Source organism: Schistocerca nitens, chromosome 1 (genome assembly GCF_023898315.1).
Source record: "Schistocerca nitens isolate TAMUIC-IGC-003100 chromosome 1, iqSchNite1.1, whole genome shotgun sequence".
Classification (NCBI taxonomy): domain Eukaryota; kingdom Metazoa; phylum Arthropoda; class Insecta; order Orthoptera; family Acrididae; genus Schistocerca; species Schistocerca nitens.
Genome location: NC_064614.1, coordinates 1,235,705,560 through 1,235,731,765, shown reverse-complemented (window position 1 = coordinate 1,235,731,765; position 26,206 = coordinate 1,235,705,560). Strand labels below are relative to the sequence as shown.

General features: G+C 42.7%; 1 protein-coding gene across 4 annotated transcripts in view; it reads left to right on the top strand.

Moving 5' to 3' along the window:
• Positions 1 to 19,994, top strand: part of LOC126201549 (lysosomal-associated transmembrane protein 4A) — a 43,020-nt gene extending 23,026 nt beyond the window's left edge. For all 4 annotated transcript variants that reach the window (XM_049936794.1, XM_049936793.1, XM_049936796.1 and 1 more), the window contains exon 6: positions 18,475 to 19,994. In XM_049936794.1, coding sequence (XP_049792751.1) covers positions 18,475 to 18,906 — 432 coding nt within the window. In that variant the 3' untranslated portion in view covers positions 18,907 to 19,994. The remainder of the gene's footprint in view (positions 1 to 18,474) is intronic.
• Positions 19,995 to 26,206: the final 6,212 nt, after the last annotated feature.

Genomic DNA, 26,206 nt, shown 5'->3' with positions numbered 1-26,206 from the left:
ATCGCCCTTGTATAAACCCTCTATATACTCCTTCCACCTTTCTGCCTTCCCTTCTTTGCTTAGAACTGGGTTGCCATCTTAGCTCTTGATATTCATACAAGTGGTTCTCTTCTCTCCAAAGGTCTCTTTAATTTTCCTGTAGGCAGTATCTATCTTACCCCTAATGAGACAAGCCTCTACATCCTTACATTTGTCCTCTAGCCATCCCTGCTTAGCCATTTTGCAATTCCTGTCGATCTCATTTTTGAGACGTTTGTATTCCTTTCTGCCTGCTTCATTTACTGCATTTTTATATTTTCTCCTTTCATCAATTAAATTCAATATTTCTTCTGTTACCCAAGGATTTCTATGAGCCCTTGTCTTTTTACCTACTTGATCCTCTGCTGCCTTCACTACTTCATCCCTCAGAGCTACCCATTCTTCTACTACTGTATTTCTTTCCCCCATTCCTGTCAATTGTCCCCTTATGCTCTCACTGAAACTCTCTACAACCTCTGGTTCTTTCAGTTTATCCAGGTCCCATCTCCTTAAATTCCCACCTTTTTGCAGTTTCTTCAGTTTCAATCTGCAGGTCATAACCAATAGTTTGTGGTCAGAATCCACATCTGCCCCTGGAAATGTCTTACAATTTAAAACCTGGTTCCTAAATCTGTGTCTTACCATTATATAATCTATCTGATACCTTTTAGTATCTCCAGGATTCTTCCAGGTATACAACATTCTTTTATGATTCTTGAACCAAGTGTTAGCTATGATTAAGTTATGCTCTGTGCAAAATTCTACAAGGCGGCTTCCTCTTTCATTTCTTCCCCCCAATCCATATTCACCTACTATGTTTCCTTCTCTCCCTTTTCCTACTGACGAATTCCAGTCGCCCATGACCATTAAATTTTCGTCTCCCTTCACTACCTGAATAATTTCTTTTATCTCGTCATACATTTCATCAATTTCATCATCATCCGCAGAGCTAGTTGGCATATAAACTTGTACTACTGTAGTAGGCATGGGCTTTGTGTCTATCTTGGCCACAATAATGCGTTCACTATGCTGTTTGTAGTAGCTAACCCGCACTCCTATTTTTTTATTCATTATTAAACCTACTCCTGTATTACCCCTATTTGATTTTGTATTTATAACCCCTTCATTTGCTGGGTACGGGCTTGGCGACCCCGGGGTTCCTGAGCTGGGGACTGGTCAGCGCCGCCAGTCCCCTGTCACCGTAACCTCTGGGCATACTTCAACGACCACCGTGCGGCGCGGCGGTGGAACGTTGTGTGTCTCAGGGAATGGGGATCTTGGCTTGACCGCCCGGATCGCGAGGATGGAATAAACCTCTATAAAAAACCCCTCAATCTCAAGGTGTGCTACGCGCCGATGAGATGCATGGCTGTTGAGGTGGAACAGTCGATAGCGGGCAACCTCTGGGGAACCTGCCGCACCTCAGTTGTATAAGGCTTACCTAGGCACGCGGGGCTCTGTCTAGGTGGACTTCTAGTTCCCTAGCTGCTCGTGGGACCGAGATGGATCCTTCGAAATCCTCTTTTCTTCCTCCCAGCGGAAAGGGTGGGCCGCTGGAAGGTTCTAACACCCAGTCTCTTAAGAGGGCCCGTGCAGTCAGTCCCCCTGACTCCGGCGCTTCTTTGAAAAGTCCAGTCTTAGGTAACAGAATGCATTCTGGTAATCCGAATGTGTTTCTCATTGTGAAACGGAAGGAGGGTAGTTTCGAGAAGGTTTCGCCCTTCTATATTCAAAAGGGATTGGAGGGAATCTGTGGCTCCTTAAAATCGGTGAAGCGCTTACGTAATGGGACCTTGCTAGTGGAAACTTCCACTTCTCAGCAAGCCACTAACCTCCAATCTGCTAAATGCCTTGGAGAGTATGCCATAGACACTGAACTGCACAGCACCTTGAACTATAGCAAAGGTGTTGTGACATGCCGGGATCTAGCTGATATTCCCAAGGAAGAACTGCAACGTGAGTGGGCTCCGGAAGGTATCGTTGATGTCCAACACATCATGAAGAGGGTTGATGGCACTCTTGTCAAATCCGACTCCTTTATTCTAACCTTCAGTAGCACGAAACTTCCTGAACATGTGAAAGCTGGCTTTCTTCGCCTTAGTGTGAGGCCTTATTTCCCGGCCCCAATGCGCTGTTTCAAATGCCAGCGTTTTGGGCATACCACCTTAGGCTGTAAAGGCGAAGCAACTTGTGGAAACTGTGGTCAGGCTGCTCATGAAGGAGTTGGTTGCTCGTCTCCGGCTAAATGTATTAATTGCTCTGGGAACCACCCTGTTTGGAGTAGGGACTGCCGCATATTTTTAGAGGAACGCAAGGTCCAGGAAATAAAAACAACCAAGCGTATCCCCTATGGTGAGGCCAAGAAGATTTATAAGTCGATGCAACCTCCCACATTTGCTACATCTTTTGCATCCCTGGTACAGAAGCCTACTCCAAAAGTCGATGTCTCAACGCAGACTGAGGTGGTGAGTGTTGGCACTAACACCTGTAGCTGTCAGTGCACTTGCAACGCAGCCAGTGTTCCAGAGCCAGTAGCCCCTCCTCGCACGGCAGACAAAGGTACAGTGGCGGACTTGGTCCAGCCCCTCGCGCCTCCAACAGCTGAGGTTGTCCCCAAGCCCAGTGCGCCAATTACCACTCCCACATCCGCTCCCCCAAAGTCCACCAAGCCACAGAAAGCTACTGTGCAGCAGCAACAGCGGGTCAAATCCCGTGGTAAACCATCTGACCATGCGGATGTTGTTTTACGCGAGGCTTCATCTGACTCTTCCCCAGAGTTGATGGAGTACGATGTATGTGTGGGGCAATCATCTCGTCCCACGCCTGCCCCTCCACCTGCTGCGGTCTCCCCACCCCGTCGGAGAGACAGGATGAAGGTGCTACCCCCAACATAGATGGCTCCCATACTCCAGTGGAACTTGCAAGGGTTCAAGACGCATGTGGAGGAACTTCGTCTACTTTCTCAGGGTAGACCACTGTGTCTCTGTCTCCAGGAGACGTATTTCCATCCATCATACTCCCCTGAGATACGAGGCTATACACTCCACAAAAAGGACGACCTGAGTGGAGAGAGAGCTAGAGGAGGCGTAGGTATTTTCGTCAGGACGGACTACCATTCCTCGCCTCTCTCACTTACGACGACTCTACAGGCCGTCGCTGTGTCCGTGCACGTGCGTCATCCATTGACTGTATGCTCACTTTACTTGCCCCCACATGATGCTCTTGATGAAGTGGCCCTCACCGACCTTCTTACACAGCTCCCCCAGCCATTCATTATTTGTGGTGATTTTAATGCCCACAATGTGCTTTGGGGCTCTGCAATTACCTGCCCCAGGGGTAGAGCAATTGAGAGGCTTCTCCTGTCATCCTGTGCCTACTTGCTCAATGGAGGACAGAGTACTCATTTCTGCACGGCGACTGGGTCGTTCTCTGCCATAGATCTCTCGTTTTGCTCTCCAGCTCTTGCCGCTAGTGCTCACTGGGAAGTGGTCGCTGACTTGCACGGCAGTGATCATTTCCCAATCTGGATTCACCTGCCAGATGGCGTGGGCCCCGAAAGGAGACCACCACGATGGGTGCTCAGTGGAGCTGACTGGACACTTTATAGCCAGTTGGCCCAATTCGAACACTGTGCGAATGTTGAGGTGTGGGTGGATCATATTACCAAAACGGTCCACCACGCCGCTGCAGCATCCATTCCATAGTCCACAGGCCACCGGAAAAGGCCACCTGTGCCTTGGTGGAGTGACGAATGCCGCTCTGCAATCAGGACCAGGCGTGCGGCCCTGCGGCGGTTCAAGTGTCGGCCGACTGCTGAGAATCTTGCAGCCTTTCGGGTGGCGAGGGCGAGATGTCGCCGCATTATTCGTGAGAGCAAGAAGAGGTCGTGGCAAACGTTCCTGAACGCCATTAATCGTTCCACCAAAAGTTCCATTGTGTGGGAGACCATTAGGAGAATTTCTGGCAGAGGAGGGAGGTGCCCCATAGCTGCTGTAATGAATAACGGGACTCTCCACACAGATCCGCGAGACATTGCCCAGACTATGGCAGCATATTTTGCGACAGTTACTGCCACAACCGGTCAGGATCCAGGTTTCCAGCGCCATAGAGCGGTTGCTGAGAGGTGTAGTCTGAACTTCCAGCCCACTTCTCATGAAGTTTACAACTGCCCTTTTTCTATGTGGGAACTGGATTCTGCATTGTCTGGAGCTCGTGACACTTCCCCTGGTCACGACAGGATCCATTACAGTATGCTATGGCACCTCACAATGCGCAACAAAGAAATCCTCCTCGCACTTTTTAATGCCATTTGGGCGTCGGGTCACTTTCCTGACGCGTGGCGTGAGGCAGTTTTAATCCCTTTTTTAAAACCTGGGAAAGACCGCACGAGCCCAAGTAGCTACCGTAGTATTGCCCTCACTAGTTGCATAGGGAAGACCTTGGAGCGGATGGTCAACCGCCGCCTTGTCTGGATGTTAGAATCCCGGCAACTACTTAGTCGCTTTCAGTGTGGGTTCAGGAGGTTTCGTTCCACCTTCGATAACCTTGCCCTCCTGGAGGCGGCTATACAGCAAGCTTTCCTACGCCGTCATCACCTTATAGGTGTATTTTTCGACATCGAGAAGGCCTACGATACCACTTGGAGGCGTCTCATCCTGGAGCAGCTTCACGAATGGGGTTTTCGTGGTTGTCTTCCTCTTTTTATTCAGTCTTTCCTCTCGCCACGATATTTTCGATACCGAATTGGTGACGTCCTGTCTGATCGCTTTGAGCAGGAGAATGGTGTCCCTCAGGGTAGCGTTTTAAGTGTGACTCTCTTTGCCATCGCTTTTAATAGCATTACGTCCATAGTGAAAAGTCCTGTCCAGTGTTCTTTGTTTGTGGATGATTTCTCTTTGTTCTGCTCTTCTTCAAGCCTTGCAACGACAACTCGTCAGTTGCAACTTACGATTAGGCGTTTGGAAGAGTGGATTTAAGTTTTCCACCGAGAAGTCTGTATGTGTTCTTTTTAACCGTTCTCGTTCGATTTTCACCTTTCCTGAGTTGCGCTTGAGGGACACTTTTCTGTCTTTTAAAGACACGGTGAGATTTCTGGGGCTCATTTTTGACTCGAGGCTCACGTGGTTACCTCATCTTAAAGACCTGAAACGGCGGTCGCTTCAGGCTTTAAGTATTTTAAAATGTCTTAGCCACAGTACATGGGGAGCTGACAGGACTTGTCTGCTCCAGTTTTACAGGGCGTTTGTGCGATCTCGGCTCGATTATGGGTGCACGGTGTATGGGTCCGCGAGGCCTTGACGTTGTGCACCATGAAGGGCTTCGGTTGGCCACTGGGGCATTCCGAACTAGCCCCATACCAAGCCTCTGTGCAGAGACTGGTGAACCGCCACTTCATATGCGGCGACAGCTACTTACGGTCCGCCAGGCGTATAAAACTTTGTCCACACCATACACCCCTGCATACCATACCGTTGCTCAGCCTCCTCTGGCACGGTTATTTCATAACCGGCAACGTGCGACGCAGCCCTATGGGATTCGCGCACAGGATTGCCTCGCTGCAATGTCTATGGCTGGTCTTCGTGTTTTACGTCGCGGTTGGAGCAGATCTCCACCTTGGCTCCTCCGAAGACCCAAACTTATTTTAGATTTGACTCGTTTTAAGAAGGATGGCACGCCAGATTTTACATTCCAGTCACTGTTTTTTAACATTTTAGATGTGCATCACGGTTTCACTGTCGTTTATACCGATGGCTCCAAACAGGAGACTTCCCTTGGCTGTTCTGTGGTGTTCCCTGATCATGTTACCCGGATTCGCCTCCCTGCTGAATATACCGTTTTCGCAGCGGAGCTCCACGCGATCCTGAAGGCACTGGAGCAGATGAATCGTGTTCGGGGCGATCGATTTCTTCTCTGCTCCGATTCTCTTAGTGCCTTACAATCACTGCAGAACCTATACCCGACTGAGGAGATGGTCCAGCTGATACATGGCCAACTGTACTTGCTCCAACAGCGGGGTAAAGAGGTGTCCTTCTGCTGGGTGCCTGGTCATGTCGGCATATGGGGCAATGAACAGGCTGATCGGGCTGCCAAGGAGGCCTGCAGAGAGCAGGATGTGGTCCAGTGTCCTATCCCCTTGCAGTCAGTCATCGTTGCACTCCACAGGAAGTGCATGGAGTTGTGGGAGGACGAATGGCTGGCGGTGACGGCCAATAAACTGCGGTTGGTAAAGTCAACCACTCGGCCGTGGCGTTCCTCCTGCCGGTTGCTCAGGCGGGAGGAGGTGGCCCTCACACGTCTGCGGATCGGGCACTGTCCTGTGACGCATGGCTATTTATTACGGCGGGAGGATCCTCCGTTTTGTGATGCCTGTGGTGTGCACATCTCTGTCCGGCACATTTTAACAGACTGCATTTTATACCGTGATGCAAGGGCAGCAGCACAAGTTGATGGGGATCTGCCTTGTGTTTTAGCTAACGATGAGACGTGTGTGTCTAGGGTTTTTAAGTTTTGTGATGTGTCTGGACTCTGGCCTAAACTTTTAGGCTGGAGGTTTTAGTGTATTGCAGAGTGGCTGACTCCTCCCTTTTTTTCCTTGCGGTCAGCCAGCCACTTCCATCTGCTACATTGTTTTAGCTCCCTCTCTCATTTTCTTCCTGTGTTGTCCATGTTTTACTGATGACGCCCTGCTTCATCCCACGCTTCGGTGTGGGTGAGCACATATTTTCCAATGATTGTTCCCCGTGTTTTATGTTCCGTTTTATGTAAATGTTCTGAGCTTTTTTTTTCTTGACACCCGTCTCACTAGGATACTGAACAGGCACTGAAGACCTTGCTGTCGTGCGCCCACAAAACCCCTCTACTACTATTTATAACCCTGTAATCACCTGACCAAAAGTCTTGTTCCTCCTGCCACCGAACTTCACTAATTCCCACTATATCTAACTTTAACCTATCCATTTCCCTTTTTAAATTTTCTAACCTACCTGCCCGATTAAGGGATCTGACATTCCACGCTCCGATCCGTAGAATGCCAGTTTTCTTTCTCCTGATAACGACGTCCTCTTGAGTAGTCCCCACCCAGAGATCCGAATGGGGGACTATTTTACCTCCGGAATATTTTACCCAAGGGGACGCCATCATCATTCAATCATACAGTAAAAAATTTATTTGTAACTTTACTGCTTCAACAACTGGATACCTATTAACTATATGCCATACTACTGAAAAAATTCCAAATCAAAAGCTTCATAAACACCTGAGTTGTGGGCATTTACGTAGATAAGTACCATTTTGCATTGACATTCTTGCAGACCTCAGTTATCAGAATATTTTATATAGAATTTTAAATGTAGTCATAGTCTGAGGCCAAAAAGATTTTGCAGAAGCTCCTGTGATAGAAGTGTAAACAAATATGCAAAGTTTTGTGAAAATCTGGGATAGAGGGTTACAAATCGTTGAATTATTGTGTGTTTTGACATGGTATGATCCAAAAATCATATTATCGAAAGGGGATGTGATCTTTCCGTCTGCATATGCCTTTGTACTCTGCGAGACACCTTACTGTTTGTGACAGAGGATACACCATGTGTGATTAAGATTTTGTCCCACATTGGTCCATTTGGAAAATGTGTGGGAAGAGCAGCTGTCAATAATTATTTCTGTAAAAGTTTGAGTTTCTCTGATTTGATGTTATTAAACATCGCCAGGGAAAATAAAACAGGTATTTTTGATAAGTATAAGACGTCTTTGCACAGAAATAAAAATGTGTAGTTAATTTGGACATTGTTGGTTGTTGAGTGTATGTGGGAGAAAGGACCAAGTTCAGGACTTCCCTAGGAATGTACCTTCTTGGAATTTTAATAGCAGGACACTCTGTTATGTACAGTGACACCTTTGTAACATTACTGAAGTTGAAATCTCTCTGGTGCATACAAAGATTAAAATGAACCCATGCTCCATAGTGAGATGTTGGATTCAGAAATTGTCACTACCATCTGTCTATTTACTAAATTTAATAATAATAGTATCAGTTATGTACCTGATTCACAATAAATATACAATGCCCAAAGTTGGAGTTGATGTAAAAAGTCAGAGCTGTACATTGAGATTAGATACGGTGGAATTTATAGGAGGAGGATCAGAGATGTGTTAATCATGATTTTTTTTTCTCTTCTCCGTAGCCACTTGTCCCTCCAACATGCAAATGATAGTCTGGTGGTTTCAGTAACAACATAATTTTATTTTCTCCTCTGTACTTTCTGAACTGCATTGTGCTCCAGTATAGCATAGTTCTCCCTGAGGTATTAAGTGTTGCTCGGGAAAATAAAGCTGGTATTTCTGATAAGCATAAGATATTTTTACTCAGCAATAAAAATGCATAGTTAATTTGTACATTTTTTCCTTGTTGAGTGTCTCAATGTATGCATTTCATCATTTTAAAGAAGCATTATGGGTAAATAGCAATTTTAGAAAGTTCAGTTAATTAGTTAAGTATACATAATAACTAGATGGTATTACACTGCTGTGAAAGATTCTGAGAAAGTTGTCGAAAATAGATGTACAAGTGATTGTATATGGGAGAACAAACGCAATTTTTTTATGCATGGGGAGGGGGGAGGAGGATGGAGGAGCAGCCACTGATAGTGTATGAACTAGTTCCTATCTGCTTTGAAAGTGGTTAACCCATTATTCTGTTATGTCAGATGCTAATTGTAGCTGTTAGTAAAAGAATGTCAATGCTCGAACAATTGAGATAATACAGTTTCGGCTGAAGACCTTCTAAAGATAGAAGCATTGAAGTTAAATACTCTGAAAATCTGAAACATACATTTTGTAGGCTGCACTAAATCAGTCACTGTATTTACTCGAATCTAAGCCACACTTTTTTTTCCGGTTTTTGTAATCCAAAAAACCGCCTGCGGCTTATAATAGAGTGAAAAGCAAGTGGAAGTTCTGAAAAATGTTGGTGGATGCCGCCACAACTAACTTCTGCCATCGAATATATGTAGCGCTACATAGGCATGCTTTGTAGGCACAAAGATAAATACTGCCACCAAACCCTCTGCGTCATTAAATAAATTTTAAAAAAAGGTGGAAGATGAGCTTTTTTCGCCGCCCTGAGTTTCGACCACTGCATTTTCGTACATTATCCAACGAAGCAAATACAAATTCCGTATTGTTCATCTTCGAATGTAGCAGCATTTCAATGTCCTACGAAAATCCGACTGGCAAGACTGTTTGGGATGTTTGTCAATATGGCCAACTCTACATTCTGAATTTTTTCCTACCTGTGAGAAGAGATGGTTGCTAATAGGAACTTTTATGAATTGTGAATCACATGCAGTATTCTCTTCACCATAAGGATAATACGAATATAAACATGTATTGTTTCGTGTTTGCTGCTATCTCATTTAAATCCTGCCTGTCTAATAAACTACGAAACTAGAGTGAGACAACAGCAAACGCGGAAGAATATACATATCATGTCATCTTTATATTCGTATTATTCTTATGCCTAATAGTGATACAGTCAGAAATGAAGCACGGCAATTGACTAGATTTTTAAATCTAAGATGACTCTAATTTCTGTGCAGAATGTAATGTACTAAAGAGGCGCCTGCAAAGATTTTCAAACGGAGAAAAATTTTCGCTAAACTCTCGTTCAGAACATCTATCATACGCAGTCTTATTTTTTGGTTCTTGTTGGTCATTAGCAAAGAAAGCAGAAGTGTAAGTAACAACAAATAGCAGTCTCTTGCCATTGTTTCGCTAATGAGATGATTCCTCTTTTTTTATTTTATTTATTTATTTATTTTTTTATTTATTTATTTTTTTTTTTTTTGTAAGCGGCGGTAGCGTGCACAAAAAGAAGCCATGCCGCAAGCGGCAACAGGCCGTAAACACGCACTATCAGAATGCGACAAACAATGCATGACACAGTACAGTAATGCATTTTCAGCTTAGAGTGACGTAAACACCTATAACAAAGAAAACCGCGCTTATCAGATCAAAGAAAAATAAGCAGTCAATTCAAGCCAGACGAAGCACGTGAAAAAGGAAGGGTACCCATGTAAATAAGGACGGAGCGCCTGACGCATAGCAATGGCTACCTGGTAAAGCGTAACTGCTAAGCTTACGCCTCGAACCAAACTACTGTAGCTGTATCGTCATTCATTCGATCTAAATTGTGTCTCATATTACAATGGACCAACTTTGTTTCGATTTCGAGATGCGGCCTAAAACCTTTGTCTCCCCTTGAATTTCGAGTCTCAAACTTCAGGTGCGGCTTAGATTCGGGAAAATTTTTTTTCCTTCATTTCGAGTCTCATTTTTCAGGTGCGGCTTAGATTCGAGTGTGGCTTAGATTCGAGTAAATACGGTAAATAGTTGGGGAGGGAAAGGGCCCCTGGAGGAGTTTGAGTTAAATTAACTGTGTTGTGGTAGAAAAAAACACACTTCTGTTCTGTACAAGAAAGATGCATCTCCATTTGTTGTGTGTCTTACATACCAAGAGATAGAGCTAGCTGTCCTGGTATTACGTTGCAAGAAACAGGTCACTTCTTGAGTTACTTCTTTGTTGCATCAAATGACTGATCCGTGGTTTATGTTTAGTGGAACACTGCAGCAAAGTTATCAACAATGGAGTGTTTTTCAGTTGTCTTGTTTTAACTTCAAATAAATCTACTGTTCAAAAAGTAGTGGGCGGTTTGGAAGGACGACGACTTAACTGTTATTAGTCTAGCAGTCTGTACATGCCATCCGATATGGAAGAAATCACTTTTGGCAAAGGTCATGCTGATTGCAATTGCATTCCTGTTCAGAAAAAATGGGAAGTTTTGAAACCTAACAAATAGAAAAAATGTAAGGGAATGAGGAATTACAGAAGGCAAGGTGAATATTTTGACAGCACAACAAGAGGCGGCACTAAATCGCAACTAGTCTAGTCTAGTGCTGATGTGAAGTATTGCCTGCAGAAATATTATGCAAAAATGGTCCTTTCTGTATTCTAGACCTACTCCAAGAAACATCTGTTCTGCAACTGTATGTCACTAGCTAGACACACAGAATAAACCCTTAACAAGGAAATTTTTGCTGGTCACCACTGTAATGAATGGTCAGCCTGTAGGCTTTCTCTTTGTAAAGGGGCAGAGATTGGATACAGTGGTAAATTACAACGGTTTTTTTCTATTTTCCTCCTTGTAGAAAGACACAACTAATTACGGCACGCATGCCTCTCTTCTGATGTGCGGTTAAAATTTTAACCGCACATCAGAAGAGAGGCATGCGTGGATGTGACAGTTTTTAGACTGCAAATTGAGGATCTCATACTGTGGCAAGTATGATAAAATTTATGACATATTTGCTCTCCACTTATCTGTATGGGATCACTAATGTCTACAAAATAAAAAATTAATCCCACCACTGTCCAGTGGAAGGACAAAGCTTATCAAAAGCTAATTGTCCAATCTACTACACGGCAACACAAACACTGAGATATGTTTATGATTACATTACTGAATAGAACTTTGTCATGTCAATGAGTTGGGTGATGATAAAAAAAAAAAAAAAAATAATTTCAAAGTACAGAAATCTTTTGCATCATGCATGTTAAATGAAAGAACCTTTGATGCACAAACATATCTTTTGCCTAATAATTGCCAGAAAAGAAACTTGATCCATTTTCATGATAATGCCGTTGCGCGTAAATAGTTAATGGTAAGAGACTGCTTGGATAATTATACGATTCGCTAAAAGTTGTGATTATCCAGAACCACGCAATTGTAGTATTTTGAATAAAATGCCAATGCCAGTTGGTTTTTCAGAAACTGGTTTTGGCCTCAAAGGCCATTATCCAGTTGTTTTATGTCAGATGCCCTGACAGAACTCAAACTCCATGTTACGTATAACCACTGGCTAATGGCCTTGGGGGCCGAAACTAGTTGTAGTATTTTAATATATGAATTTAAGTGCAACTGTTATTCAAAATCAGTGCTACAGTTCGGGGTTCTGCATCAAGATGCTCCAAATGTTGGAGGAGAAATTTTTCATTGTTTTGTTCTTACCCATGTTGTTATATTATCCTGTAATTATTGCACAAAATTAAGTTCATTCTCAGTTTCATGAAATACTTATAATTGTTTACATGAAAAATGAAATGGCAAAATCATTGTGATTTGAATCCCAGTGTCCTGCTTGGCAAGTTATATCTCTAATCACAGTGCCAACTCTCCATTGACATCAATCTTTTTGAACTTCTGTCTGTGAACTGTGTACTGTATGGACAACCCCAAGCAGCTCATGTATCATTCGTGAGTTTGTGTGTGGTGCACATGGGACCCTGAGCTATTGTGGCCGTTTCTTCCTTCCAGAGCTGCATTCATTGCCCTGTGGCAGTCCCTTCCTGTCCTCACTCCTTCCCCTCTGCCGCCTCCTTTCCCTCTCTCTGTCCTTGCATACTTGGGCCTGGTATCCTCCTTGTTTCTGGTTATTACTCCCAATTTTTTATCTTGCTTTTTCATTTTCACCTTTCCTGTTTGATGTTTTTGGCCCCCCTTTGGGGTTTGACTTGTAAATTTTCTTTTCATTGTGTGCGGCAGCTGGGGAAGAACATCTTAGCATGTCTGTGTGGCCTTAAACATCTCCTTCATCTGTTACTTGACACTATTGTCCTTTAACGCCATATAGCCAGGACGGTAGCCACTCCGTGTGGTGGGGTAATTATGTACCCTTGCTGTTGAGCCCCTGACAACACAGGGATCACATTTCTGATATGTGACCTCCCCTTGTATGCCTAGAATTGGTTGCTTGTCATTCTGGAACATTAGAATACCCAGCAACAGCCACCAAGTCAGATGATCCTCGCTGTATCTTTTTGGTGCCCATGGGGAGAACACCTGATCAGAGTGGGTAATATCAGGGCAGGTGCTTTGCATATGAAACGTCTTAAGCTTAAAGCTGGATGTTTCTCTACGGCTGTCACTTCAGATGGCAATGGATCTTTCAGTGTTGCTGCTTATAACCTGCCAGGCTTTCCTTCCCTGGCTACACCCTGTGAGGATGGTTGGCTTTCGATGAAACCCTTTCCCCACTACCTGGTCTGCACCAGGACTGATGGGGACACTTTCACCACCGCCAGGCTATGATTTTTCATGGAAACTATCAAAGAAAAGTTTGGTGAAGAATACTTTGAGTCGGATGTGGTAGAGATCGCTGCTGATCAAAACTTCTTCTGCCACCCAATCTGCTCCTGCCAGCCAGTCTGTGGCCCTTTGTGCTTGTGACCATCTTGGCTGCCTCCAGATGCCCATTAATCCTCACCAATGTTTGAATATGGGTCAGGGAGTCATTTTTCATAGGGGTCTAAACTGATGAGAAACTCCGTGCCAATTTGGAAGCATTCATTTTGTTTGACATGTTAAGAAAGGTTGCAACGACAATGGAATTGATACTGGCCTTTATTCTGGGATTTGAAGGGGATGCCCTGCCAGAGGAGATCAAGGTTGCATGCTATCGGTATGACATGAAGCCATACATCCCACCACCCATGAGGTGTTTTCAGTGTTTGCGTTGTGGCCAAATCTCTTCTCACTGTCCGACGCCCCCTCTATGCAGTGAATTTGTATGCCCACTCTGTGTGGGGCACCCTTGTGTTCTGGGGCCTGTGTGTGTTGTCATGACCATCACTCTCCATGCTCCCTGCATTGCCCAGTTTATAAGAAACTACAGGAGTATAAGGTCGTTGATCGTTTGTCCTTCAAGAGGCTCACCAGAAATGACTGTATTGTCTGTGACATCTAACTTTGCCTCTGTTACACCCTTTCCCCCTTGTTCCTCCTATTTTTGCCAGTCCCAGCCCCTGTACTGTCTCCCTACCCTGCAACTCCCACACCCTCCCCTCGACATGTCATTCCCCTAACTTTACTTGCGAAGTGTCCCCTTGTTCGTTGCCTGCTGGTGATAGGGCCTCCTCCAGGGACCCCTCCCTCTCTGCATCTCCCAGACTGGATGCTGGCTGCCCCAGGTCAGCCCAGGACCCACGGTCCTTGCACCTCAAGGTTGCCTGCTTGCTATCAATTCCAGATCTCGCAGAATCCAGTTCTCTGGAACTTGCCCTCCTCGACCTACAAAAGAGGTGGAGGAGGAGGAGAAGAAGTAGTAGTAATGTGAGTTCAGGACAAGGCTCCTCTGGTGCTCCCCCCCCCCCCCTCCCCCTCCGGAGGTGCCAACTCCTCACTTGGAACGTCTTGTTTATGGAGGTCACCCCATCCTTGTTGATAATGCATGGTGGTGTGATCAGTTTTGGCCCATTCCCCTCAAATTTGGATCCTAGTTCTGTGCTTATTCAGTGGAATTGGAAAGGATACAACAGCCATGTTCCAGAGTTGCAATCTCTTACTCTATTTTACTCTGCAGCTTTTGTCATCCTCCAGGAATCTCATTTTACTTTTTGTGCTTTGTCAGAAACGGGTCAGCCCTTTGAGGGCTTCTAGTGGCATTTGCATGTTGGTCTCTATGATGTTGTTAGTACATGGCTCCCCCTTCATACTGAATTGGAAGCTTGCAAACCCTATATCCCTCCTGATAGGCCACTTATACCCACTACCTTAATTTCCCTATTTCAGCATCTGCCCCTTCCCTTCCTCCTCCTTGGGGATTTTAATGCCTGTCACCCCTTGTGGGGCAGTGCTTCATTGGGATCTACACATAGACCAGTTGCTTGCAGACCATGACTTGTGCCTTCTTGATTATGGTTCTGCTACACATTTCAGTGCCACTTACAGCATTTTCTCTGCCATAGATATTTCGCTCACTTCCCCACCTGTTCTCCCTTAATAACACTTTTCGTCACATGATGACCTTTGCAATACTGAGCAATTCCCATTGATTCTCTCATCCTTTCCCACCTTCCAATGACCACATTATCCCACTGGGCTCCCCATCCCTCAGATTGGCCTATAGTGTACACCCCTTCTTTGTCAGGTTGTATTGATGAAGTCTATAACATGCCCGATGCAAATAATCGTGCCGCCGGCATTGCCATCCCTTGCGCAATGTGCACCTTTCGCTGTTGGCTGTTCCCATGGTGGAGTGCGGCCATTGCCGTCGCCATCTATAATCTCTGCAGGGGCCTTTCAGTGCCTTAACTGGCACCTGTCCTCTTCGGTTGTATTAACTTGGGCCATCTTCACACCAAAGCCTGTTACTTAATCAAACAGAGCAAGCAGGTGTGTTGGGAACACTTTGTCTCTTCCCTAGGTTTTCCTGCCGCTTTGATACTCTGCACTCTCCAAGGTTGTTAGCGACAGTATTCCATTCCGGACCTTGCCCTTCCAGGTGGCCTTGGGTTGCAAGGTGTTCCTTAAGAACTGATGGGTCTGTACCGTTTTGCAATGGCATTGCCATCAGCATCCTATACAGCCGCCTTCCTTCTCCACAAAAAGTGGGCTGAATCTTCCCACTTACATTTCATCCCTCGTCGGGCGGAATCGTACAATAAACCTTTCAATGAATGAGAATTTCTGGTCATCTCCTCTTCCCATGATTCAGCCCCTGCCCAATTCCTTCCATGACATGTTGCTTCAATACCTCAGTCCTCCACAACAACATGTCCTCCAGGTGTTTAACCATATTTGGCTCCAAGGCATTTTCCACCTCTCAGTGGAGCGACAATATTGTGGTTCCTGTCCTTATGCCCAGGAAGGATACTCCCCTGATAGTTACTAGCCAGTCAGCTTGACCAACATCCGCTACAAATTATTTGAGCAGATGGTGGCTTGTCAGCTGAGTTGGGTCTGCCTGGGACCTCTTGTCTCCTTACCACTCCAGCTTTCGGGAGGGATGGTCTTTGATCGATCATCTGCTTCAGTTGGAAACTGCAGTTCAGCAACCAAAGCAGTGCCATCTTGTCACAGGTTTCTTTGATCTTCATAAGACCTGTGACATGGCTCGGTTCCATCAGATCTTACTTGCATTCCATGAGTGGAATCTTTGGGGTCCTATTCTGATTTTTATTTGACAGTTCCTGTCCTATTCAGAATTCGGGTAGGCAATGTTCTCAGCTCCCCACAGCCCCAGGAGCATGCCATTTCACAGTACTCCATACTAAATGTTCTTTTTCTCATTACTATTAATGGACTCGTGGCCTCTGTTGGTCACCCCACTCTGTATTAGGGCTAGTTCCCACTCGATGGCATCTGCAGAGTGATAGAGTGATAGCTCCAGGTTGCCATCCAGTGCACTTCAGTGGGAAATTATCACACCATTTTCAGCCCCCCCCCCCCCCCCCCCCCGACTCTTCTTCACCTTTGTTGGGCCTTAGTTCTGTCCTGTCTGGACTATGGTTGTCAAGTTTGCCTCAGCTGCCCTTTTCACAGTGCTCTTTTCAGACCCGGTCCATCATTGTAGTATGGGCTTGGGCACCAGTGCCTTTTGCACTAGCCCTGTCTATATTCTTCTGGTTAACACTGGGATCCCTCCCTCTTTTCAGTTCAGTTCAGTGTTCCCAGCTTGTGGTTTACTGTGCCATCACTATCTGCTCTTTCACTGCTGACCCCTCATATTCTTTTCGCAGCTTTAGGACATCACTTGCCCGCTGCCCACCTTTGGGTGGGTTTACCAGTTGAGCTTCACCTCACATCTCTCCGCAGCAATTTCCATCTTCCCTCTTAATCCTGTTCCCCACTTCTCTCTGCCTTGCGCCCCCCCCCCCCTCCTTTGTTAGTTCCTCGGCCCTGGATTCAGATGGATCTCTTTTGGGGTTCAAAAGTCTCGATCACTCCGAAATGGTGTTCTATTGCTTGTTCCAACTGCTCTGTAGAGAATTTTAGGGTTGCTATTGCTTTTTACAGCAGTGGCTCTAAATCTGCCAATGTCATCAAGTACCCTTGGTGTCTGCCATCGACGACCTTCCTGCCATTGATGACTGTGCTGCTTGTTTGGTTGATTTCCTTTGGGTGCGTGGCCACATTTGTGTCCCAGTAATAAGCTTGCGGCCGATCATCTGGCTGGGGAGTAGTCACCCCACCCCATTTTCCATGGCCCCTCTGGGGCGGATTTGCAGCTTCGCGTCAAATTCCTTTTTGCTCAGTCGTGGGCAGCTCTTGGGGAGGCCGCATCCCAGTCTAATAAACTTTGTGCAAGCAAGGGAACTCTGACCATGTGGCATTCTTCCCTCCACTACCCCTGGCGGGAATGTACCATCCTCAGCCGGCTTTGTATTGGCCATACCAGGAAGACCCATGGATACTTACTCCATAATGAGTCACCTCTCCCCTTTGTAGTTGCAGGGCTCCCCTCACAGTGATCCATATTTTACTGGACAGCCCCCACTTTTTGGCACTTAAATATGCCCTCCTATCTTTGTTGTCCCAGGTGTTAGCAGATGACCCTTGCATGGGTACGTCCAGCCTCAGTTTTCTTCATAAAAGTGGTTTGTCCTCCAAGATTTAAGTATCTGAATTTCCTTTCAAAATTGGAGTCATTTGGTTAGTGTTGTCATTGGTTTGAGAAGTCTTAAGGCCTTGTCTCCACACTGGCCAGTCTGCAGGGTGTCCCAGAGGAATGGTTAATATTCGGGGATATGACAAGAATAATCAGTTGAAGAAAAAAAAAGCTCTAAAATGCATACCTTAAGAGCTATGAGCACTTACTCATGTTCACTACTGTAGAACACTTCTTCTAGTGAACAAGTGCTCATTGTTCTTGAGGAATGCATTTTAGAGCCCACGTTTAGTAGATGCTTTTGTTTCAAATGATTGTCCTTGCCATGTTATTGAATATTCATGCTGGTCACCCTGTATGTGATCATTCCATTTTATATTCCTAAAATTTGTTACAGCCAGGTGTTTTATATGAGTTGACACATTCCAAATGTGGCTATTTGATATTATTCTCATATGACACTACGTCTCTGCAGTTAATGATATGCATGATTTAACATCTCTATTCATTTAAAACAAGTTGCAATCTTCTTTGTGCCACTTGAAATCTTACCTTGACACCGGGGTACACACAGACAATGCACAATAAGAGCCAGACATTGCAGAATGGCAATATGAACAATGAAAAATGTAATTCAGCTTGTAAACCTGAACTTAATGCTGTGTTTCATTTAGAACATTTATTTAAATAATAAATTATTATGATTATAGAGTTATTTTATGAAATCCATTTCATAAAAGAAATCTTCTTTTACATTTTTGGGTGAAAGTACTGTTATAATATGTAAGAACCATTAAGCGGTATAATCAAAAAGTAAGTTTTCTTATACCTTAGAATTTTGGTTTTGAATAGTCCTTTCAACTTACTGAAAACATGGAAAGCTCTAGCTACATCCTTTTTGCAACAAAACCTTAAATTTCAAATTCTCTAGTTCCAGAAAGAGGAGCACATGGTCTAATTACATTTATGTTTTTGTAACTGAAATTGCAGTAATATAACTTTCTGTTTTTGTTACAGGCTTACTTCATTGGTGTGGTATGGAGTTGCTACAAGTACCTAACCCTTCGCCTAGCTGCTACACAGCGCACTATTCATTACATAGATCCTGATAGTCAGTCACTGTTGCCAGACCTACCTGACTATGAGACAGCCATGTGTGATCCTCGATTTGCAGTTAAGAAGTTTCCAACTCCACCACCCTCATACAGTGCTGCAGTAGAAGTGCCCATGTCAATGTGTACTGAACCTGCTCCTGTTCCAGTACCTCCACCAGTCACAACTCCTTACAATCCCTCTGTTGTGCCTCCTCCAGCCCCAGTGGCGATTCTGCCAGTTGAACCACCGACCACCACCACGACTGCCACCCCACCCACTCAGTCACCACAGAGTGCTCCATCACAACCCGCGGCCACTGCTACTACCGCAGAGCAATCTCGGCCCTCTGCCTAGCGAGACTTCAGGTATATTTGATACTTCACCATCCATCTTTGAGAGGTCACTGATAAGAAAAGTAATTTCTTTAAAGATATTCCATATAACACCAAGAATTCTTCGTACAAGCAGTGAGGTATACAGAAACACTGTTAACAGTTGCAATAAATTGTACAGTGATTGATAGATTTCAGTATTTTAGTTCACATTGTATACCTCCTTGCTGTTACAGGCTGTAGTTGTGTCACACACAGGCACAAACACACACACTAATCTGGCACACACATATAGCTTAATAATAATGTTATTTAATTGGATATATTTTGTAGTGTTATTCATCAAATTTATATTTATCAAATGTACTGAATTTTAGATGGTAGTAAAGTACCTGTGAGTAGGTTCTGATTAGAAGGGTATGAAAAATTCTTTTAAGGTTTGGTGTTAGTTTAGTGTTGGATGGCAGGTCGTATTTAGGCAACGGAGCAGACTACAACAGTACGTTACAACATCGAATGACTGTCTTATCAACATCCATAGCTGTGGTGTTTATCCCAGGTTTCTTTTAAACTCGTCAGCATTTGTATGTCTTAAAATATTTTTACTTATTCAATACATACTGAACTGTTGAGTTCTACTGTAAATATTGGAGAGATCTGCAGTGAAACCACTTGATATTATTTATGACTGAAATTTATTGTTATAAACAGAGTCTATTCTTGACACTATATTTGACAGCTTCTCACTTTAAATAACTTAAAAAAGGGCAAGTAAAGAAACTAATTTTGGTGTTAGTGTTCATTGCTTAAATAAAGGACATATAATACATTCATAAAAAATAGAAACAAATAAGATTTTAATGTTGGGGCTTAATGTAAACATTAACGAATTTTACAGATATATGTATATACAAATTTAGAGAGAATAGGTAGTTTAAAAATTCTAATGTTCAAAGTTCCTGAACTGTGATGATGATGCAGGTTATAGTTCATAATTTTTGATGATTATTTCTTGTACATTCACTCAGTGTATATTTACGATCAGTGAAGTACACATTTAAACCTGTAATAAATTAAAGAGATTTGAATATTAAATTTGCTTGCTTTTAATTTATACGTATCTTATTTCAGTGTGCTTGCTCCAATGTGTTCCTTTTCCCCTCCATACACTGTTTGGGAGTGATAGTGTGATATGTGGACTTTTGTACTGCAAGAATGTTAATGTATGTATTTGAAATACTTTGTAGTTTTTTTAAGGGGGTATTTAATTTTGAGTTTTGTGACGAAGAGCTTTGTTATTAATCCTGAGGAAACTTTTATTTTGCTATGTACATTTTACTATTTTGCAGTATACAAATGTACTTAACCTCTTAGTAACAAATAATCCTTAGCAAATGGGGAACATCATGGCTAATACCTGGATTAGTGACCACAAAGTTGGTGAAGGGAGTCCGAATACCGTAACATACAAACCCACCAAAAATAAATGCAAACATTTTTATTTGAAAAGCAGATAAAAATACCCTTGACACCTCCAAGAGCACTCCATTCATCCTAAACTAACTATGTAAGCATAGACTGATTGTGGCTTAGATTTAAAAAAAATAGTATTGACAGCAATGGAGAGATTAGTACCAAAAAAATTAATAAGAGAATACTGATCCCTTATGGTACACAGAATAAGTCAGAATGCTGTTGCAGAAGCAACAAAACAAGCATACCAAATTCAAATGAACACAAAGTCCCAAAAAATGGCAAGGTTTTACAGAAGCTCAAAATTTATGGCAGATTTTGAGGTCCTTTTAATAGTTTCTACAATGCTTCTCGGTCTCAAAACCTGTCAGAAAATCCAGAGAGATTCTGCTCATATGTCAAGTAAATCAGCACCAAGACACAAGTGATAACTTCACTGTGTGTTAGCAAAGGTGATGTTACCCATGGCAGTGCCACTAAAGTGGAGTTACTAAATATGGTTTTCCACAAAATCCTTCACAGAAGATGACAAAGTAAATGTTCCAGAATTCAAACTGAGATCAGCTACCAACTTGAGTATCTTATAAGTAGATCTCAGTTTGCAGAGCAACTCAAATCAATAAAAGCAAGTTGGTCAGCCCAGATCATATACCAGTTAGGTTTCTTTCATGGTAGGCTGATAGAATAGTCCATACTTAACAATTGCCTACAACAAACCACTCGTTGAAGAATCTATACCTACAGACTAGACAGTTTCACAGGTCACACCCATGCTCAAAAAAAGGAAATAGGAATAATTACCAAATTACATACAACTATTTGCAGTAGGATTTCGGAACATAAATTAGCTGTTAGTACATTATGAAATACTTCAAAGAAAATGATCTGTTGATACATAGCCAATATGGATTTAGAAAATAATGTTGTTGTGAAACAACTGGATCTTTGTTCATGTCAACTTAGAGTACTGTTGACTGGGGATAACAAGTTGTTTCCGTGGTATCGAGATTTCCAGAGGGCTTTTGATCCCATTCCTCACAGTCTGCTTCTAATCAGTTTGCTTGCTTTTGGTGCTTTGTCTTAGTTGTTTGAATTGATTCACGATTTCCTGTCACAAACGTCAGGTCATAGCAGTTGATGGAGAGTCGGGGAATTCCAGATATCACTTCTGTTTTACTCCAAGGAAGTGTTACAGGACCTCCTCCGTTCCTTATCGATATAAATAATTTGAGTGTCTGTGCAGCCCTCTCAGGTAATGCTGTCATTTATTGTCTAGTAGTCATCAAAAAAGAAACACGGAGGATTGAAAAGAGGACTCGCCAAAGAAAAAAGAGAGAATGGATGAAAGCAGGTGTCAAAGAAATGGAGCTCATGAGAAGCAAAAATGAAATAAGAAAATTCTATAGTGTGAATGCGGCACGGAAGCCTTTTGGTAGTAAAACAAGCTTAATAAAAGATGAGACAGGGAATATAATATGTGAAGAGAAGGGAATATGCGAAAGATGGCGCAGGTATTTTGATAGTCTCCTCAACCCTAGAATAACTATACCAGAGAATCCAACAGACACGAATGGGGAAGAGGGCTCATACAACAACACTACCTGCCAAATATAGAAGAAGTGAAAACTGCCATGAAGAAATTGAAAAAGAATAAGTTGGCAGGGATAGATGGTATTCCAGCAGAACTGTTTAAGCAAGGAGGCAGACAGCTTGCACGAAGCCTTCTGAAAATGGTCATCAGAATATGGGAAGAGGAGGAAATGCCCCAACAATGGAAAGAGGGTATTGTATGTCTCATATATGAGAAAAGAGATAAGATGGAGTGTGGCAATTACAGAGGGATCACACTACTTAATTTAGTATATAAAAACTATTTACAGAATACTCCCAATCACACAGAGGAAGACGGGGCCATACCAATGCGGATTTCTATCTGGTAAGTCATCTATAGATCAAATATTCACCTTAAGATAAATCCTGGAAATAACACAAATATTGGGTTGGCACACATCACCTCTTTATAGATTTCAAAGCAGCTTATGATAGCATAAATAGAGAGCAGTTACATGAAGCCCTAGATGAACTGGGAATCTTGAGAAAGTTGGTAAGACTGGTGAGAATGACAATGAGCGAAACACAAGGTAGTGTAAGAATAGGACGAATGATGTCCAATACATTGAGTATTAGAAACTGAGTGCGACAAGGGGGTGGATGCATTGGCATGTCTTCTCTTTAATGCTGCCCTGGAGAAGGTGATGAGATACGCAAACCTTCTGAATAGGGGAACAACCTTCTATAAATCAGTGCAGATCCTGGCCTACGCAGATGACATAGATACAATAACAAGAACCCAAAAAGCAATGGAAGAGACATTTACAGCTCTTGAACAGGCTAGTAGGAACACGGGGTTAATTATTAATGAATGAAAAAATATATGGCAGCTGGAAAAGCACATAGGGAAAATATGCCAAATGCAATAACAATGGGCAATTATATGTTTGAGAGATTTGAACATTTCAAGTACCTGGGCTCGACAGTTACGCATATAAATGATACCTCCTATGAAATTAATCAGAGATTAATACTAGCCAATAGAGCCTATTTTGCCTTAAGAAGACATATCCTCAAGGCTCCTGACTCGTACCATGAAATTAACTGTGCAAATCACTTATATGACCAGTGCTTACATATGCCTCTGAAGCCTGGACATTAACAACTAAAGATATTGAAACACTGGATGCATTTGAAAGAAAGGTACTTAGACAAATTATCGGCCCAATCTGTGAAAGAGGAAGATAGAGGAGGTGGTACAACCCATCAGAAGGATAGTGAAATCATCCAGACTGAGGTGGGTGGGACATGTGGCTCGCATGAATGATACAGAAGTACCAAAAAGAATATTACAAGGAAAGCCAGGAGGGCAGAGAGGACATGGTCAACCAAGAGCCAGCTGGGAAGAAGTAGTAATCGAAGATCTTAGGAAGATGGGCTATAGAAACTGGAGAGTATTGGCAAAGGATTGAGAGAAAAGGAAGGAAATTTTAGAAGAGGCCAAGGTTCATCATGAGCTGTAGAGCCAAGGAAGAAGAAGAAGTCATCAGAAAATTGAAACCAATTGCAAAATGATTGAGACAAGGTGTCTGTATTGTTTAGAAAATGGCAATAGGCTATTTTCCTATGTTAAAATATGGCTCAGATTGTTGTTATTCTGAATGATTATAATGTTCAAATAGCATTTTTGATCAATATTCTCTCAAACTATCTGTTATTTTTATGCGATTAAAGCTTTAAAGTCAATGTATTACAAAATTTGGTCTTATGATGGAAAAACTTGCTGTTACTGGCTAAAGTTCCGGTGATATCACCTATGGAGACTAAGACAAAGCTATACGTGTGTTATGGGAGTTTCTGCCAAAATTACTAGAGTCTTTCCATACTTTTTCTGCAAACAATTTAGCTATTTAATGATGGAAAACAGATTTACAACTTTTAAGTAAAAATGGGAAGGAATTTTCTCAAGGCTACGCGTGGAAACCTTCCGAAAGTTGATGCGTTGTATGATCTCTCTGTTCTTCAAAATAAACCAGGTTTTTGTGCTCTGGCAATAACAAACATGAAAACTACATTGCATGGGGACTGGGGAGGATGTACTATGACAGAACAGTTACGTCACAGAATTGTCTCAAAACTGAGGGAATCTGGAACTGGATTATTTGGTTGGACCATGCCGAAGAGATTTTTGATAGCACCTTGTGAAAGGCTGCGCAATAAAAGGCAATGTGTACCTTTTTCGTTCAGAAGATAATTCTGATTGTTAATTGCTGCTGTTGTTGCCAGAACTACTACTGTTTTCCAGGTAGGTCTTTTCACAGTTTTCAAATAGTGTAGTAACACTCTTGGGGAATTATAAGGCATCATTGTTTTTGGTTTCAGCAGCCTTACCCACAAGTTTTTCTGTTCCTTCAGATTGTTAACTTAAACCACTGGAAAATTGCATCTTTAAACTATGCATTTCATTCAGTTGAACCTTAATGTAACTGTTGTTCTATTGCATACTTCTGGTGAAACATTATGATTTAAAAGGGTGTAAGCAGGACCAGCTTTCATTTGAATGTAATGCCCTAGTGTTACTACATTCCTTCGTAGGTTCCAAGTAATGTTCAGTTATTTCCTTTGTCAAAATCCTACAGCTTTACGAAGGCTCAATGGAGGTTGTCGGAAGTGGCAAATTGTTGTCTTCAACAACTTACTTGGGAAGAATAGTGTGGTCAGAAATTGTTAAATGGTATCTCAGATTTTTCAGAAGAAGAGCTCCATCAGGCACGAAGTAAAGTTTCATTACACCATCTGTGCGATTCACAGTGGAGTCAGTAAGTGAAAATAGATATTAAAATGTAATATGATATAGAATTTAAAGCTCTTACACAACTGTACTACAAGTCCAGAATGAGGGTGCTTTGATAAGAGGTAGAAAAAGCAATAGAAAATGTTTGTTTTTTAGACAACTCTTCTCACTTCTCGACATGTATCCTTTGAGGGGTATACACTTGGCCCAGTGATCCTCCAGCTTTTTCATCCCATTCGAAAAGTAGGTTCAGTTAAACTGCAAAATACCTGTTGACTGCAACTTTCACTTCCTCATTGGATGAAAACTGCTCCTAGCAAACCAAAATTTAAAGATAGGGAACAGGAAGAAGTCACATGGGACTAACTCTGGTGAGTAGTGTGGATTCAAAACCCAGTTCATGGAATTTCACCATTTTTGTTGCTGATGTGTGGAATGGTGAAAGAGCAGCTTTTTGTGCACTGACTGTGGTTTTTTTCCTTCAGCCAACATAAGGTTCAAACAATCCAACAATGAAACATTACAGTCCATTTATGGTTCTGCCTTTTTCCAAGTAATATATGAGGATTATTCCTTGGCAATCCGAAAGAAACAGTGACCGTCACCTTACCAGCTGACAAAATGGTCTTTGCCTTCTGTGCACTTTCATCAGTTTCATGCTTGCAGTCTTAGCAATCTCCACAAATTTTTATTTGGCAATCTTGAATTACCATAATCATGGATTTTGTCAGTGGTTTCCTTTGCTGTGACCTGAGGTGGATGACTTCGTCTATAGTGCTTGTGGAACTACCTTTCAATTCATTAATCCAAAAGTAAATGGTCTTCAATGATGGTGCAGAGTCCACATGAACTTCATCCAGTTTTGTTTTGACTTGTGCAGCAGTCCAACCCTTCAGATGAAAATGTTTAATAACAGCACAAAACTCTGTTTTCTCCATTTTCAATTGCAGACAGCACACTGACCAATTCAGATGACTGTCACCAATGAACTGCAAGCTGTACATTGTTGAAATTCTGTATACTATCCTTGGACTAATCAAGCATACCAGCCATGAAGGTAAAACAAGTGTTCCATTATTTCTTGGAAATGTACCAAGCATACCAAATTGCCATTGTAAACCTAAGGAGAGAGTAGTATTAAGTGGAAAGTATAGGGGAGAGATTATTGCATTAGATGCCCAGCAGGCTACATATTACACTACAAGTGACATCAGATCCATATAGAGTATTTCTGTTAGGACTATCCTGATTTTTATAAACAGACACAGTGACCACAGTCTCATTTGGATCTCTACCAGCAAATTGCAACAATGTTTTACATTTCTTCTCATTCTGTGGAAAACACAAAAACAATTTTGGAGAACTTTATATAAATGTATTTGTACAATATGGTACTACACAGCATTTGTAATCCATTTTTCCAAAACAAGATATCACTGCGAATGAGCTTTACAACAATAGGAGAGGTGTGCTAGCCAGTGGTGTCACATGACTCAAGTGGCAA